Here is a 14643-nt window from a genome sequence, read left to right on the forward strand (position 1 = left end):
AACTTATTTCTGACTTTGAAAAGTGGTTCATTTTTATTCTACTCTATTATAGAACAGTTTCTTATACTGACATTAAATAGAATAAATTGACTGAGCAGTAGCTCAGTTAAAAAAGAAATATATTTCTTCAGGGAAAAAGTAAACAAATGTTAATAATTCAGGTCATGAATATGGAGCCTGTAATACAAATTAAGATTAATAACCTCCATGCCATTTGTTTAGAAGTAATCTCCTTTATTGATGAAATGAAGAGATTACCTAATGGACAGTGGTTATTGATTATGGTAAAACTGGAGTTGAAATTCTGTACCCTAAATTCATATATCAGGGCTTTTAGAAGTGCTTAGAGAGTATAATTGGAATTTTGAGCTATTTTGCTGTCTGGCACATGATTGTATACGAATGGGCACTTCATAATAATAATGATATTAAATAGTTTTAGAGTTGTCCTAATTCAGAAAATTGACTGTGAAAACTAAGCAAAGTTACACTTAAGATTTATAGGAATAATTATATCCCTCAGGATTTAGTATATTTATTAAAATGTTGATGTTAATTATATTTCCTATCAATTTTTTTTTTGGAGAGTAGGTTTTTGCATTATTTGGAATATTTACATTACTTTTTAGCTTCTGAGCTGCCTTTAAAATGTTAAGTTTATATAGGATATAAAGTTTTTTAGTTGTATTTTTTTTTAGAATCAACATTGTGATATTTGGGGTGGGCACTTAAAGTGATTCAGTACTCTCATCTAAAAAGATTTGAATAAGCTTTTTTGTGCATTGTTGTTTGTAGTCCCAGCTAGCCTGAAAAGCAGGAGAAGTGGGCTTTTGAGGCAAACTTTCAATATCTCTAAAGGGTTACAAGGTGGTACTGATTCATGTTATTTTAAAGATGTCTCCTTGTAATCTCTAAAATGGTGAGTACTGAGTTAATAGTCAACATGCTGTTTTGTAATGAAGCTGAAGTTAAACAGCACTAGATGTTATTAGGGTTGCATCAAGAAGAAACTAAATAAAATTGTATGATTTTAAGATCTGTCTTAACAAATTCACACAAATCCTACTAACAGTGAACTTGCTTTTAAAATGGGGTCTCTCAAATACATGTTTAATGATTTTTGGAGGTGACTTAATATTACGATGAAAGAAACATTTGGACTCTTTATTACTGAAATATGTTAACATCCCTGCATCAAAAAATGAAAAAGAGGTACAAAGTAGTGAAAATTGGAAAAAGAAATACATATACGTATGTATACAGAGAGAGAGGAACAAGATGACTTAAACACAAGATGAATTCATTTACTAGACCACAATGTAACATGCTTCTCTATCCAACTTTGCTTCTGCCTAATTTTGGGTAGAAATGGTATCTGCCTCATTTGTCGATAACATTTCTTCATAGCAACATTACTGGCTAGTTTTATTAATTTTGTCATATCTTTAAGGAAATACAGTTGACAAACAACTCCCAGCAATGAGGTTCTTTTTAGCATATGCTTTACAGAATAAAAAGAAATGTTAGAGACTGGAAACTTAACTAGAATTGACTAGAAAAGATTAAACTGCAAATTAATAACCATCAGAAACTTGAAATGGTCCAAGTTCTTACCTGCCAAAATCACTTCAAACAATGCTTGTGCATATTCACTTAGGTTGTTTTGGTTCTTAAGGTCCTGTAGGGAAATGTGGGATTATAGGATCTTAGCTGCAAGGGATCTTAAAGGCCTTGGAACCCAGTCCTCTCGTTTTACAGGTTAAGAACCAGACCTAGGGATAGGAAGTAATTTGGCCAAGGTCACACATACACACAAAATGACCTAAGAAGTAACTATTTTGGAATACCCCCAAATTTTTTTTGTTGTTGCTAAAAGTGGAGGTGTTCAAATTGATGCTTGAATATGAAATCTTATAAGATCAAAGATCTTGAATAGGAGAAATCTACACTTGGTATGAAATTGAATTATAACACCTCTAGTCAATGTAATTTGGTAATTGTTTCTTTATGATATATGCATTTCAACTCAAATCAGGTTAGGATTTTTAAGAAATTATAAGACAGTATGAGATTATATATACATATATATATTATATATACATATATTATATATATGTAGAGCATGTAGGTGGTAATTTTTTTACCCCACCCCCTAAGAAAAGAAAATCCTGAGAATTAGGTGGATTGCCATAAATTGGCACATTTAATAAATAGTAATTTGGTTCATTTAGTTTTTATATGTACATGTCCTAAATTATTTTCTTCTTGCTATTTCAGAGTGTTTTCAGATGCTTGGCCCTCTAAAACAAAAACTTACTTACTCTTCATTAGCTTAAAGAATCTGTCCCCATTTGCATAAATTCTTTAATACATCATTTATACATGTCATAAGGACTTTTAAAATGCTGGATCTTTCCAAAGGTTTCATTTTATATGAACAAATTCATATAAATTGGAATTAAATGTATTCATCAGGTTTAAAGCTGGAATAAAACTTAGATAAATATGTAATCCATTGCTTTAATTTTACAAATGAGTAAACTGAGGCTCAGGGAGGTTAATTGATATGAATATGGTTTCCTAGCTATTCATTGCAGAGCCAAGAATTGATCCCAGCACCCCCATTTTCAAATCTGTTATTCCCATTATACCATAGTGTTTTGAGGTCATATTCAATTGTAGCTATTGGATTATAATGGGGTTAAGAAGCAATTTTTTGAGAAACTGAGTTTACCAGGTCACCTTGAAACAAGGTGAAAAGATTTGGGTTAATGATTGATTGAAAGGAAGATTAAAGTCGTAATATCTTTTGTCTTTTACTTTTCAAACTTTTGGCCTTTTTAAGGCAATTGTTAGTCAAGGTATCTCATTACAAAATAAAAATAAATTTGAATAAAAGTAAATTGAATACAAGAAAAAAATTTTATTTGTTTAAAGGGATGAATTGATATTTAAATTTTGTAGCAGTTCTTCATGGAGGCAATATGATACAGTGGGAATTACACTAGAGTGGGAGATAGAAGACCTATATTCTAGTCCCACCACTTTATTAGCAGTGTAATTCTGTCACTTGAGGAACACCATGTTTCAATTTTTCTTGTTTTTTATAAAAAAGGAAAGTAGTTCATAATACCTTCCCTGTTTACTTCACTGGTTTATTGTAAGAGCTAATGAGAATATTGTATGCAGAAACACTTTGGAAACTGTCAAGCACTGTGCAAATATAAGGTATTAGTAATGCTTTCCTTCCTGTGTTTTTAAAATTTTGGTTTATAACAACTAAGGGCATAAGTTGGTATGTAACATACCCTTTTTTTGGTCATGATAATTTGAAATCTTTTTTTTTCTTCCTTAGCCTGTGGACATCTCTACAGCAATGAGTGAGCGAGCACTTGCTCAGAAGAGACTTAGTGAAAATGCATTTGACCTTGAAGCCATGAGCATGTTAAATCGAGCACAAGAACGGGTATGTAGCAGTCTAAAGTAATTCAAATTTCTAGTCATAGGGGACATGTTTTAACCTATGTTATATTTAGGATATACAGTTGAAATAGAGTGACTTGGTTATCTAGAAAGTGGAATAATTCATTTATCTTAACGAGCTAGCTATTTTAGGTGAAACAATTTTTGAATCTAATCATCCTGATGACTACAGCAGTGGTTCCCTTGCCTTTTCATTGTAGAAATAGATAAAAATATTATTTTGGAGCAAGTACTTGTTCAAGGATTTGAAGAGAAGAGACTTGATTAGGCTGTAAATGTGTGAATCTCCTTGTAAGCAAGTCATACTTAGTCTAATGTTTGCATTTGGGGACAGAAATTTTTAGAACCCAAACTTTTCTTTTTTTTTTTTTAATTTTGTTATTTAGTGAAATATTAGGAATGGAAACTTACTTAAATTTATAACTGTTTTAAGCATTAGCTCTCTTTGCTTTTTAATTTTTATTTCTATATTTTTCCAGATTGATCAGGTACAAGGTGCCTGTTTTTTAAAATAGAAAAATTAATGTTTTAAAATACATTTAGGTGATAAATGCAAGAGGGAGAGATCTTGTTTCAAAATAAGTTAGCTGAGTGTCATCTGTTTTTTAGTTTTGAACATTTCTTGGGGAGCAAAAGAAACCTTGCTTTGTATTTTTTCCTTTAAATTCTTCTTGCCCCTATGCCAAAATAGGAAGAATGGTTTCAAGTCGTTTTCCTTGTTTCACTTTTGGAGAAACTTTGTTCACAAATCTGGTCAAAGTTGGAGATCATTCAATTTCCTTCATTTTCTAAAACCAGCAAAATTCACCCGAAGTGGTGATTTAAACTTTTAGTAATTTAAAAAACACAGACATTTAGGGAAGTAGCATAATTCAGGGAAAAGAACACTGGACATGGGCAGAAGACCTGGGTTCGTAACATGCTTCTTAGTCTTATTACCTGTGTGATGTTGGGGAAGTCAGGTTTCCTGCCCTTCAATTTCTTAATCTGTAAAATGAAGGAATTGGATTTTGTGCCCTTTGAAGTTCCTTTTAGTCCTAAATCTGTGATCCTCTGACATGGGTTTGAAGCTACTGTGTTACTGAGGACCCCTTTTGGACTTTTAATTTCCTCTTCTGTAAAACAAAGGAGTTGGACTAGATTGCCATCTATGATCATAATCCAATTGATAATGTCATTATTTAAAAATTCATTCCTATTTATCTTAAGCAGAACTCAAATTTTTACAAGGTAAACGAGATTGTAATAATGGAAATTTATTAATTTTACTTCATTTGTTCAAATGCGATTACTTGCTTTCTTTAGATTGATGCCTGGGCTCAGCTAAACTCAATACCAGGCCAGTTCACAGGAAGTACAGGAGTACAAGTTCTGACACAGGAACAGTTGGCAAATACTGGTGCTCAAGCCTGGATAAAAAAGGTACTCATTATGCAGATAGACACATGCATCCAAATAGAATCCTAAAACATTTAAAAAATTTTAAAGTGCATGAGTGAGAAACCTATTGTCTGGCTGTAACTGAAATTCATAAGTAAATCTGCTATGTATATATACTCTAGGATGGACATTGAAGATGGACCTGATCCATGGAAAAATGGCAAATGTTTAAAACTGGCTCATGATCCACCCAGTTTATATCCTTAGGTCATTTTAAAATTTATTATTGTTGTTGCTTTTGGTGGTGGTATTTTTGTTAACCATTTTTTGAGTGCTAACTGTGTGCCAGGTGCTGTAAAGAATATTCCACAGTTCCTGTTGGGCTACTAATCTAATAACTTAAAGCGGTGGTTCTCAAATTTTTCCTCATCATGGGACGCGTGAAAGGTTTATCTTTGGTGGATCACTACCCCTAGGATCCCTTTACCACCTCCTATTTTCCACCCACTGTTTTTTCCCTGAATTCCCTGCCCCTACCCTAGTGCCTGCACCCTCCCACAGAATCCCTCAGCCCCAGTTCCTCACCCCTTTCATGACCTCCAGCCCCTCTCCTATTTCCCATTGGTTCTTAGTTAGTTGGTTTTAGGCAGCAGTAGTGGGGAGATTCCCAGTTCTAGAACAATTGCATGTGGCGATTTTGCCATGGGACTGGAGGGTTGCGGGGAGGATGGCTGGAGATTGGCAGTGGTGGGATTGGCAGTGGTGATGGGGTGGGAATTGGGGGTGAAGGGTTGGAATGGGGAATGCTATGGACCACCAATCAGGCCCTCATGGCCGCTGGTGGTCCACAGACCTCAGATTGAGAACCACTGATCTCAGGAGAACAACAGGATATTTAAGACCTAAAAACAAAGGGAGTGGATGGACGACTCGTGCGGCGAAGACATAGGTGCATCTGTTTTCAGATTTCTGCAATAAAATCTGCGGACTCCACCTACAGCTACCTCATTGTTGGGGGAGCCTTAGGTGGTTAAGGAAGGGCTTCCTGAAGAAATGAATTTTTCGGCATGATGATGGAGGAAAATTGGCTTGGTGGGAGGGTTATGGGAATTTGTTTCAGGAGTATTGGCATCATACCAGTGCTGAAACTGGGAGGCAGCGTGGTCTAAAGGCCTGGGAAGGGTTCTATGTCCGGCTCTACCTCTGACTCCTTGTGTGATCTTGGGCAAGTAACTTCTTGGCACTCTAGAATCTCCAAGTGGAGACAATAACATTTATTTACTGCCTCACAGGATTGTGAGGCATAATGAGATATATAGTGCATATATACTAAGCTAAGGTGCTAAATTTGAAGATATTGCTATTATTTGCTAGTTGCTCCAGGCACATGTACCTAATAAATAACTTGATTGTTCCCCTCTGAAATATTAGTTTTTATAGATCATCATTTTCACAGAGCCAATATTGAATTTTGGATGTTCTCTGCTTGCTATTTTTGAAAATAGCTGCATGACAATGTGTACAATGAGTAACTGGCAAGATTAATATCCTGTGTGACTCTTTAGTGGAATTACTGTGTATTTAATGCTCTGGAGACAGTTGTTGAAGAGTTTGGATTAGAAACTGACATTATTATTTGAAGTTTTAAAACACATAGCACTGTATTGAGATACACTTTAAATCATGATAATAGGATAAAAACTACTTTCTTATAGCAATCGAAAAACGGCATTCTTTTTTTCTTTTTGAAGTTTGTCCACTTGATCTATTTCTGTAAATTTTTCTTACGAGACTTTATATCTTTGAAGATTGAATGGTTCTTTTCAGGAAATTAGAATTAGAGGATACACTTATTGAACCTTTAGGTATATTACCATGCCACAGCTCTGAACATTGTTGGGTAGAAATATCTGAGAAACTTTCACTTGAAAGATTTCCATTTTGATTTTGATAATGAAATGGTGATTGTGACTGATCTTGGAATAGAGTATATTTCTAAGATTAATAATTTTTTAAAAGTCTGGTACTATGTTGATGCAGTAGTTGGCTTCTTCGGATTTTCCCTCCAAAATTTTTTCCATTTTTATCTTCAGTGTAATAGGTTGCTTGTAGGTATTTAAAATATCCTTTATGTAAAACATCTAAAATTCAGACCCTAATATGAGAAATTCTGCCTAGAATATCCCTGAAGAATAATTTTTTTTAATGTTCAAATATTCAGTTAGCTCATGTAACTCTTTAGCTAGTCCCCTGATCAAAGCCATTTAAAATTTTGTTGTCATAGGCAAAAGCTGTAATAATGTTTTTTCATCAGTAAAATTTTATATTTATATTACTAAAATACTCATGAACTGAAAAGGAACATTTTCCATATAAAAGGCCATACCCACATCAAAGAAGTCCTGTTGTGATGATGCAAGGTTATTTTGAAAGTGCAGCATCTTCCTTGACAAGGAAAATATTCTTTGTTCATTTATTTTGAGTTACATTTGAGGATTAATTATTAAAAGGACCAATAAATTTTACTTAATCATATTATACCATAAAAACTAACATTTAATTGATCACTATAGGGATTTGTGATAATCATTATGTTTTTTCTGCTTGCTGTAAAATAGTCTTAAATGTTAATATCTTCATGAATATTTCCATTTTCCATTTACCCAATTGTAAAAATTGGATTTAAGATCTAAAGTCTTTCTTTGCTAGAGAAAAAGGAAGCATTAGAAAATATTTGCTTTGGTCATAAGTAAATGTGGTGTTGTACTGGTTGGTATATTTTCCAAAACTAGTTTGGGAATTTTGAAATTTCTGTGATACGAACTTGTGAGATGAATCAGCCATGTTGTCAACTTTATATAGGAAGTAACACATGGTAAAAAATTCAGAAGAAGAATCAGAAGCCTAGGTTGCTCTGGAGTTTGCTTTTGAATTGTACTCTGTACAGTGCTCTCTTTAGGGAGAGGTTGGTGGAAAACGGGGAGGATGAACCTGGAAGTAAGTAAAAAAAAAAAAAAAGTCATTTTAGGTGTGTAGCATCAAGGCAGTTTAATATATCAGCATTGATTAACTTTTCTTTTCATACACACACTCTCAATGGCCTGCACCAATTGAGGAATTTTCTAGCTTTAAATCTATGGTTTTATGAGCCTGAGGAACTGAACCAGGGCTATATATATGTGTGTATATATGTACACACACATATATATGTATATACACATTTTTTTTTTAATCTCCACAGCTACCTCCTTCCATCAGAGCACATATGATAAACTTAATGTCCATTGGTGACTTTTTGGCATATGTTCCCCCAGTAGCTAAATACCTGAGGGAAACAAGATCACACAGCTTCAGTGTAGTTTGGGGCCATTTTTTAGTATTAGCTTAGCAATAACAGGAAGTGTAAATTTTATGGTAATTCATTGTTGTTGTATGTTGTCATTTCCTGTTTTGATAAGTTAATAATTCTTAATAACATACTTGCTAGATCAGTTAAAAATAAAGTTTTTAAAAAGAGAGAAGGAAAAAAGCACATTAAGCATTTGAAACAATTGCTTCAGTAGAAGTCAACTCTTGTATCTTCATTTTGGGTATATCTAGATGCCCTTTAATATATTTCTTACTGTATGAAAATACCTGACTGTGTTGAAAATGCCAGTGTATTGTGTATTTTAAGACATTAAGCAGTTTGCTGCTTTGATGGAAATTATGGTTCAGTGGGTTGGATACAGGAGAGATGATAGTTCACAGAATAACCTGTGAACTTTCACCCCTCTATATGGAAACTTGTTTCAGGGCCAAATGCTTGTAGCTGCCTTCTTGCCCCGGTCAGTGCCAGCCCTACTATTCACAACACTGCGGCCACCGAGGCCTAGGTATGTAAACATTTAAGGAAGTTTTTTAAAGTCTTTTAACCTCAGGTTTTAAAAGAATTCAGTTTGGTATACTTACAGTGTGTCTGTGATTGTCATTACTATTGATAGACATGTAAACATGTAAGAATAATTTTAATATTGATTTGGATTGTCTTAAGTAAAACCTTTATACTTGTTCTGTGGTAGAATTTGGAAGAATTTTGGACAAAAATATGCTTCAACATTTGTCTGAACTTTATTTCTAAATATTTTCTGAGTTTTTTTGTTCATTAACTAGGTACACCTGGGAGAGTTAATGTTGTCAAATATTTTAACACTGCCTTTTTTTTATTTTGCAAGCTAAGAAGAGATACCAGTGAACGTAAATAGTGGATGAAAAAGGAATGTTCTGATTTTTTTGGACATATGGGCCATTGTTTTAAAATTGCCATTTTAGTTTAAATCATCGTAATCAACTTTCAAAAAACCCCTACTATTTAATACTTTAAAAAATTAGAAAATAGAAACTCCAGTATGGGTAAATCATGGAAATATTCATTTATTGCTTCATTCTATATAACATCTAGAAGTAAAGTAAGATAATTTTAGAGTTGCCTGTGAGTTCATAATCAGATTCTAACTTTAGAATTGGGACATTTTACCTCTCTTTCTTTGGATAGGATCAATTCTTAAGAGCAGCCCCTGTAACCGGTGGAATGGGAGCCGTTCTGATGAGAAAAATGGGCTGGAGAGAAGGAGAGGGATTAGGAAAAAACAAAGAAGGAAATAAAGAGCCTATTCTAGTTGACTTTAAGACAGACCGAAAAGGTAATTCTTTGACTTTTTGAAGCTCTGTACAACCTAAGATGTTATCTCTATTTTTAACTTACAGTATTATGCTCTTTGAAAGTATGGCAACAGTTAAACCTGGTTTTTCTAATTTGTATAGATGTTTGAAAATAGCTACTACATCTTCAGTTTTATAAGTACCTTTTCAGAATTTGGGGGACATTGTCTTTATAACCTTAGTTTGAACTACATCAGTTTCGTCAGCAATTTTGAAATTTATTTATTTGACAAACTGAGTTTACAGGTTCAGTCAGTTAGCAAGTATTTATTGAATGTAAGGCATTAGGGTTATGAATAAACATAACTGACTCTATGATGTTTCAAATTTTAGATTATAGTTATTTGTTTAAAAGCAACAGGGTTATCTTATTCTGAATGATTAGGGCATATTCAGTTTTACTTATTTCCAGGCTTTAACAGTAATAATAATAATAATAACATTCTTTTTCTTTTCCCTTCCTTCAGCATGAATTCTTTTCTTCCGCTGCCCTTATTTTCTTATAGACTGGTCTTAAATGCTTCAAAACTTTCTGCCATACGATATCATGATTCCTTCAGAAATGTCATTTTTATTATGGCACCCTGTTCCTAATTTCCTGCTTTGTTAAAAGTAGCCTAGGTATGAGTAATAATGGGTACTTTTCCTTGGGTTGGGGCTGTAGAGTAGAAGACTATATCTTTAATGAACCGATACTGCCTAATGGGGAAGTATCTCTATAGCAACGTTCTATTGAATTCAACAACGTCAGAATAGTTACAGATAAGGTACAGAGAAGAGTAGAGCAAGTACAATGGTGTCTTAATAATCAAACCTTATAAGAAATTTTAAATTAAAATTTACTTTCAGCTAAATTATCCTTATTTCATTGCCTCTCTATGGATATTCCTTCCCTGGTCCAGATCATCACAGTTTATCTTTGCCCTTCCATAAATCCTTTGTAGAGGCTCTTTTCAGCCAGTAGCAGGCCTTCTCTGAGTTTTTGGTTTTGTTTTGTTTTTGATGTTTCATGAATAACAATGAAACTTGGATTGTCCATCTGTTATTTCTCACTGTCTGACTGATCCCCCTTTTCCAGTCAGATTTGTCTTTCATGACTTATGCCATTTTGTGGGAGGAAGTCATTCTTTGTAATATGCTGCTGCTGCCGCCTGTCTGTGTCCCAACATACGTCTTTCCAGAGTTAGGTGCCATCATCCATGTGCATGGCCTATCAAAAGTAATTCACGGACTGCCTGGTGATAGATGCTTGTTGCACAAAGTTAACTCTGTAGTTGTCAGTGTTTTTTGTGTGAACTTAAAATATGCATGGGAGATTACTTAATTTTGCTTTAGTGAATCACATTGATTTTTAAAATTAAACTAAACACAGTGGGATCATGTATTCTCGATCCCTTTCATTCAGTTGGATGACTGAATATTTGCTCTAATCTAGAAAACCATCTTCAGAAAGCCTCTGTGGCCCCTTTTCATTACAGCTACCCTGTTTACATGGATAAATGTTTTGGTTGATGAATAAGTAGGCATATTGGTTGCTAGTTGATAACTTTTTAGTCACACTTTTAGGGTAATATGAGCCAGGATCATTTCTATTCTCTTGGTGTTTGTTTCCTCCTTTGAGGTATCTTCAAAATTTGTTCCTGAATCTCTTTAAAATTGTGATCTGCAGCATAAATTTTCTTGGTATATATTTGTTGAAGGCCAGCTTCTTTTCATGAGACAACTGCTTGTAGGATGCTATTTGTAATTTTCTATCACGGTTTTCCAAAATCTTCAGCATTTGAGCCTGTGTCTTAAGTCATTGTTGTCCTTGACTTCCAAGTCTCTGCTTGGCAAGGAGTTCAGGTTCTTTATTGACTAATGTAGTTTCTGGGCTCTTGTGGTTTTTTTTGCCATCTGTTAAATTTCTCTAAGAAGTGGAGATAATGAGTATATTTACTCATATCCATTTCACATTGCAATTGTAATTATATGTAATGTCTGCTCATTTTTATTGTTCTAAACTGGTGTTAATTTTGACCTTTTCTCTGATGGTAATGATACAGACATAAGATTCTGAAATGACTTCCCTATCACCAGTTATTTCCTGTTCAGCTGTAGACATCTCATTTTGCATGTGTGATTTTGTTCTCTGCTTACCATGCAGTCTTCTGACTCTTTTTTTTTTTTTTTTTTTTTTTTGGTTTTTTGTCAGGGCAATTGGGGTTAAGTGACTTCCCCAAGGTTACACAGCTAGTACACGTGTCAAGTGTCTGAGACCGTATTTGAAGTCAGGTCCTCCTGACTCCAGGACCGGTGCTCTACTCACTGTGCCACCTAGCTGCTCCCTTCTGACTCTTTTCTAAAGAAAATATTCATGCTCACAAACCCACTTTCATTTCTTAATTCCAGTCTGTAGTTTTCTATCATTTTTTTTTTGCAATACTCTTCTGTGCCATCCTTCACATTGAAGTTATTGAGTATCAAGGTGTTTATTGACTTGATTTAGAGTACCTTGTCAAGTTCCTCACAGAATTTCTTTACTTCATCCTTTGCCCCAGATGTCTGTCCATAAGCTCACAATTATCTTTATGATAGTTTCTTTGCTTATACTCACTGTGAGCAGTGCACAATGACATGACTGATCTGATGTCCCATGAAATTATATATTAATCCCCTTGGGTGCCCAAGGGAACAGATTCTTCCAGATTTGTTTCCCATCTTTGTGGAAAATGGGTGAGCTATCTTTTACTGTTCCCATGTCTTCTGAAATAATTTAAAATCAAAATGTCTATGAGAGAAATCTGTAACTTACACACATCTAGGTCTTAGGTTCAAAATAATATGAAGGGAGTAGGGATAGAGATTAAAGACCAGCCCTATCATTATACAGATGAGGAAAATGAGAACAGAGTGGATAAGTAACATACCTCAGTTGGCACACACGCAGAGGGAAGTGGAAGAACTGGGCCTCTGCTTCCAAAACCAGAGCTTTTTCTGCTCTTACTATGTTGGTTCAGTTCCTTCAGCAGTTGAATTCCTTAATTTTAAGTAGAACTTAACAAGTGTGCTGATTTAGGAACCTAGGGTCACTTCCACATTATGACAAAATATTGGAGTTGACTTTTAGAAATGTGACTTACCTGTTTAGTTAAAATTGGCCCAAAATTAGGCTGAATTTTGTGTCTAATTGTCTACTCTCAGTAAATGTATGATTAACTTGGGGTGACCCCTAACTTTGTACGAAAGATCTGATGAACGTCAAATTACTCTGATCTGTAATGAGCTAATATTTATTGAGTTCTTGATAGTTCTCTTTAACTGGGATATGAAATTTAGTATAATAAATATCCTCTGAATTAAGTATAATACATGTCATAAAATCAGTCTTGAAAATTATACAGAGTTAACGTTTTGCACTGGATTTTTCACATACAACCTGATTTTGGAAGGGAATTTACAAATAATCTAGTTAACTTCACCCTACCTCAGCCCTCCAAGTTTTTACAGGAGAGGAAGCTAAGTTTAAAATGACTGAAGTTATACAACTAATGGACCCATCTGGATGATATTGGTGAATTAGAAAAAGCCTATTATTAAAATTTTCATGTACATGATGTGTTAGATGGAAGTCTGGCATATTACTTTATGAGAGGTAATTCATTGGAAGCAAAGATCCTTGGGATTTTAGTTGATGTTGGTTTGTAGGAAGCTAGAAAAATTGTGGTGGATTTTTGAAATGCCAAGAATTTTGTGATAGGTTGTCATTGTCCTAAGATGGTTGCATTAGCAGTGTTTGGTTATTTGGGAAGGAGACCAGGAGAAAAAAGAAGGTATGTGTAGATTTATTGTGGAGGATGTAAGTTTGAATCCTAGCTCATCTGCTTCCTTGCGTGATTTTTGCGTAAGTCAACTTCATTTCTCTGGGTTAGTTTCCTCATCTCTGGTAAAATTAGAGGGTTGGGCTAAACAATCTTTTAAGGTGGCTTGTAGTTCTTTTTGATTACACATTGCTTGGTGAAAGTATTCAATATGTATGTATCGAAGGAAGGGCCTGTGGATATTTCCAAGAATGTTATTTTTCAACTTCTCTTGTTTCTTTCTCTTCCAAACATACATAGCTAATACCAGTGTTTTAAAGTTCCCAGATATTTATAAATGCTTATTTCTTTGGAATTAAACATTTTTAAAAAATCATTCCTGAGGTTTCATCAGTATAGGGAGCTGTGGGTGAGAAGCAGCCTCTACCAATGTGGATTGGTACCCACTCTCTTCAATTAAGTCTTAAGACTAAGCAATGCATGCACTATGTTCCTTTCATGTCCCCATTTGACAGAGGAGGAAAAGGTTAGGTTTTGTTGTTAGTAGCACTTTTGTATACGGTAGTATGTGAAGTTAACAATTTAGTTCTTGTCTTGAAAACTATTACCTAAACAGTTTTAGTAAAGGTTAGACACTTCCGGCATTCTCAGATTTTTTGATGTCATAATTTAGTGTACTCTAGGGTGAGTAGATTAGTAGGAGGATTATATAGATAAGGCATCTCAGAAATGGCCAATTGAACCAACTGGGAAAATGTTGTAAGACTGATATTAATCATTGTATTAAGGTAACTTGGCATGTAGTTTAAATTATATGACCACCCTATAGTAGATTTGTTTTGATGCAAAAATGTCTACTACAGATAAGAAATACTTGAGATTTATGGCCATTTTCATGTCTTGTTCAGGTCTTGTTGCTGTGGGGGAGAGAGCACAAAAAAGATCTGGAAACTTCTCTGCTGCGATGAAGGATCTGTCAGGTGAGAGTACGTTGCTTTTAATTTTTTTCTGTTTTCATTAAATTTTCATAATTTATTCATTAAAATTGGTGAAATTAGTTTTTGATCAGTTAACTTTTGGGTCTTAGGTAAACATCCTGTATCTGCATTAATGGAGATCTGTAATAAAAGAAGGTGGCAACCACCTGAATTTCTCTTGGTTCATGATAGTGGCCCTGATCACCGCAAACACTTTCTTTTTAGGGTAAGCATATAGTTCTAAGACTCTAAAAATAGCTAGGGGTATCTCTTAATTTGCCAACTTTTTTGTAGCTGTGACT

General features: G+C 34.3%; 1 protein-coding gene across 7 annotated transcripts in view; it reads left to right on the plus strand.

The window, feature by feature from the left end:
* Nucleotides 1–14643, plus strand: part of SON (SON DNA and RNA binding protein) — a 35161-nt gene that overhangs the window by 18945 nt on the left and 1573 nt on the right. For 3 of the 7 annotated variants that reach the window (XM_036744703.1, XM_036744700.1, XM_036744702.1), the window contains 5 exons: nucleotides 3356–3466; nucleotides 4789–4905; nucleotides 9398–9545; nucleotides 14273–14350; nucleotides 14452–14567. In XM_036744703.1, the coding sequence (XP_036600598.1) occupies nucleotides 3356–3466; nucleotides 4789–4905; nucleotides 9398–9545; nucleotides 14273–14350; nucleotides 14452–14567 (570 nt within the window). Of the gene's footprint in view, nucleotides 1–3355; nucleotides 3467–4788; nucleotides 4906–5045; nucleotides 6089–8658; nucleotides 8739–9397; nucleotides 9546–14272; nucleotides 14351–14451; nucleotides 14568–14643 lie in introns of those variants that run through there. The other 4 variants (XM_036744704.1, XM_036744701.1, XR_005009575.1 and 1 more) reach the window with 3 other exon arrangements.

The sequence above is a fragment of the Trichosurus vulpecula genome, chromosome 2, assembly GCF_011100635.1.
Source record: "Trichosurus vulpecula isolate mTriVul1 chromosome 2, mTriVul1.pri, whole genome shotgun sequence".
Taxonomy (NCBI): Eukaryota; Metazoa; Chordata; class Mammalia; order Diprotodontia; family Phalangeridae; genus Trichosurus; species Trichosurus vulpecula.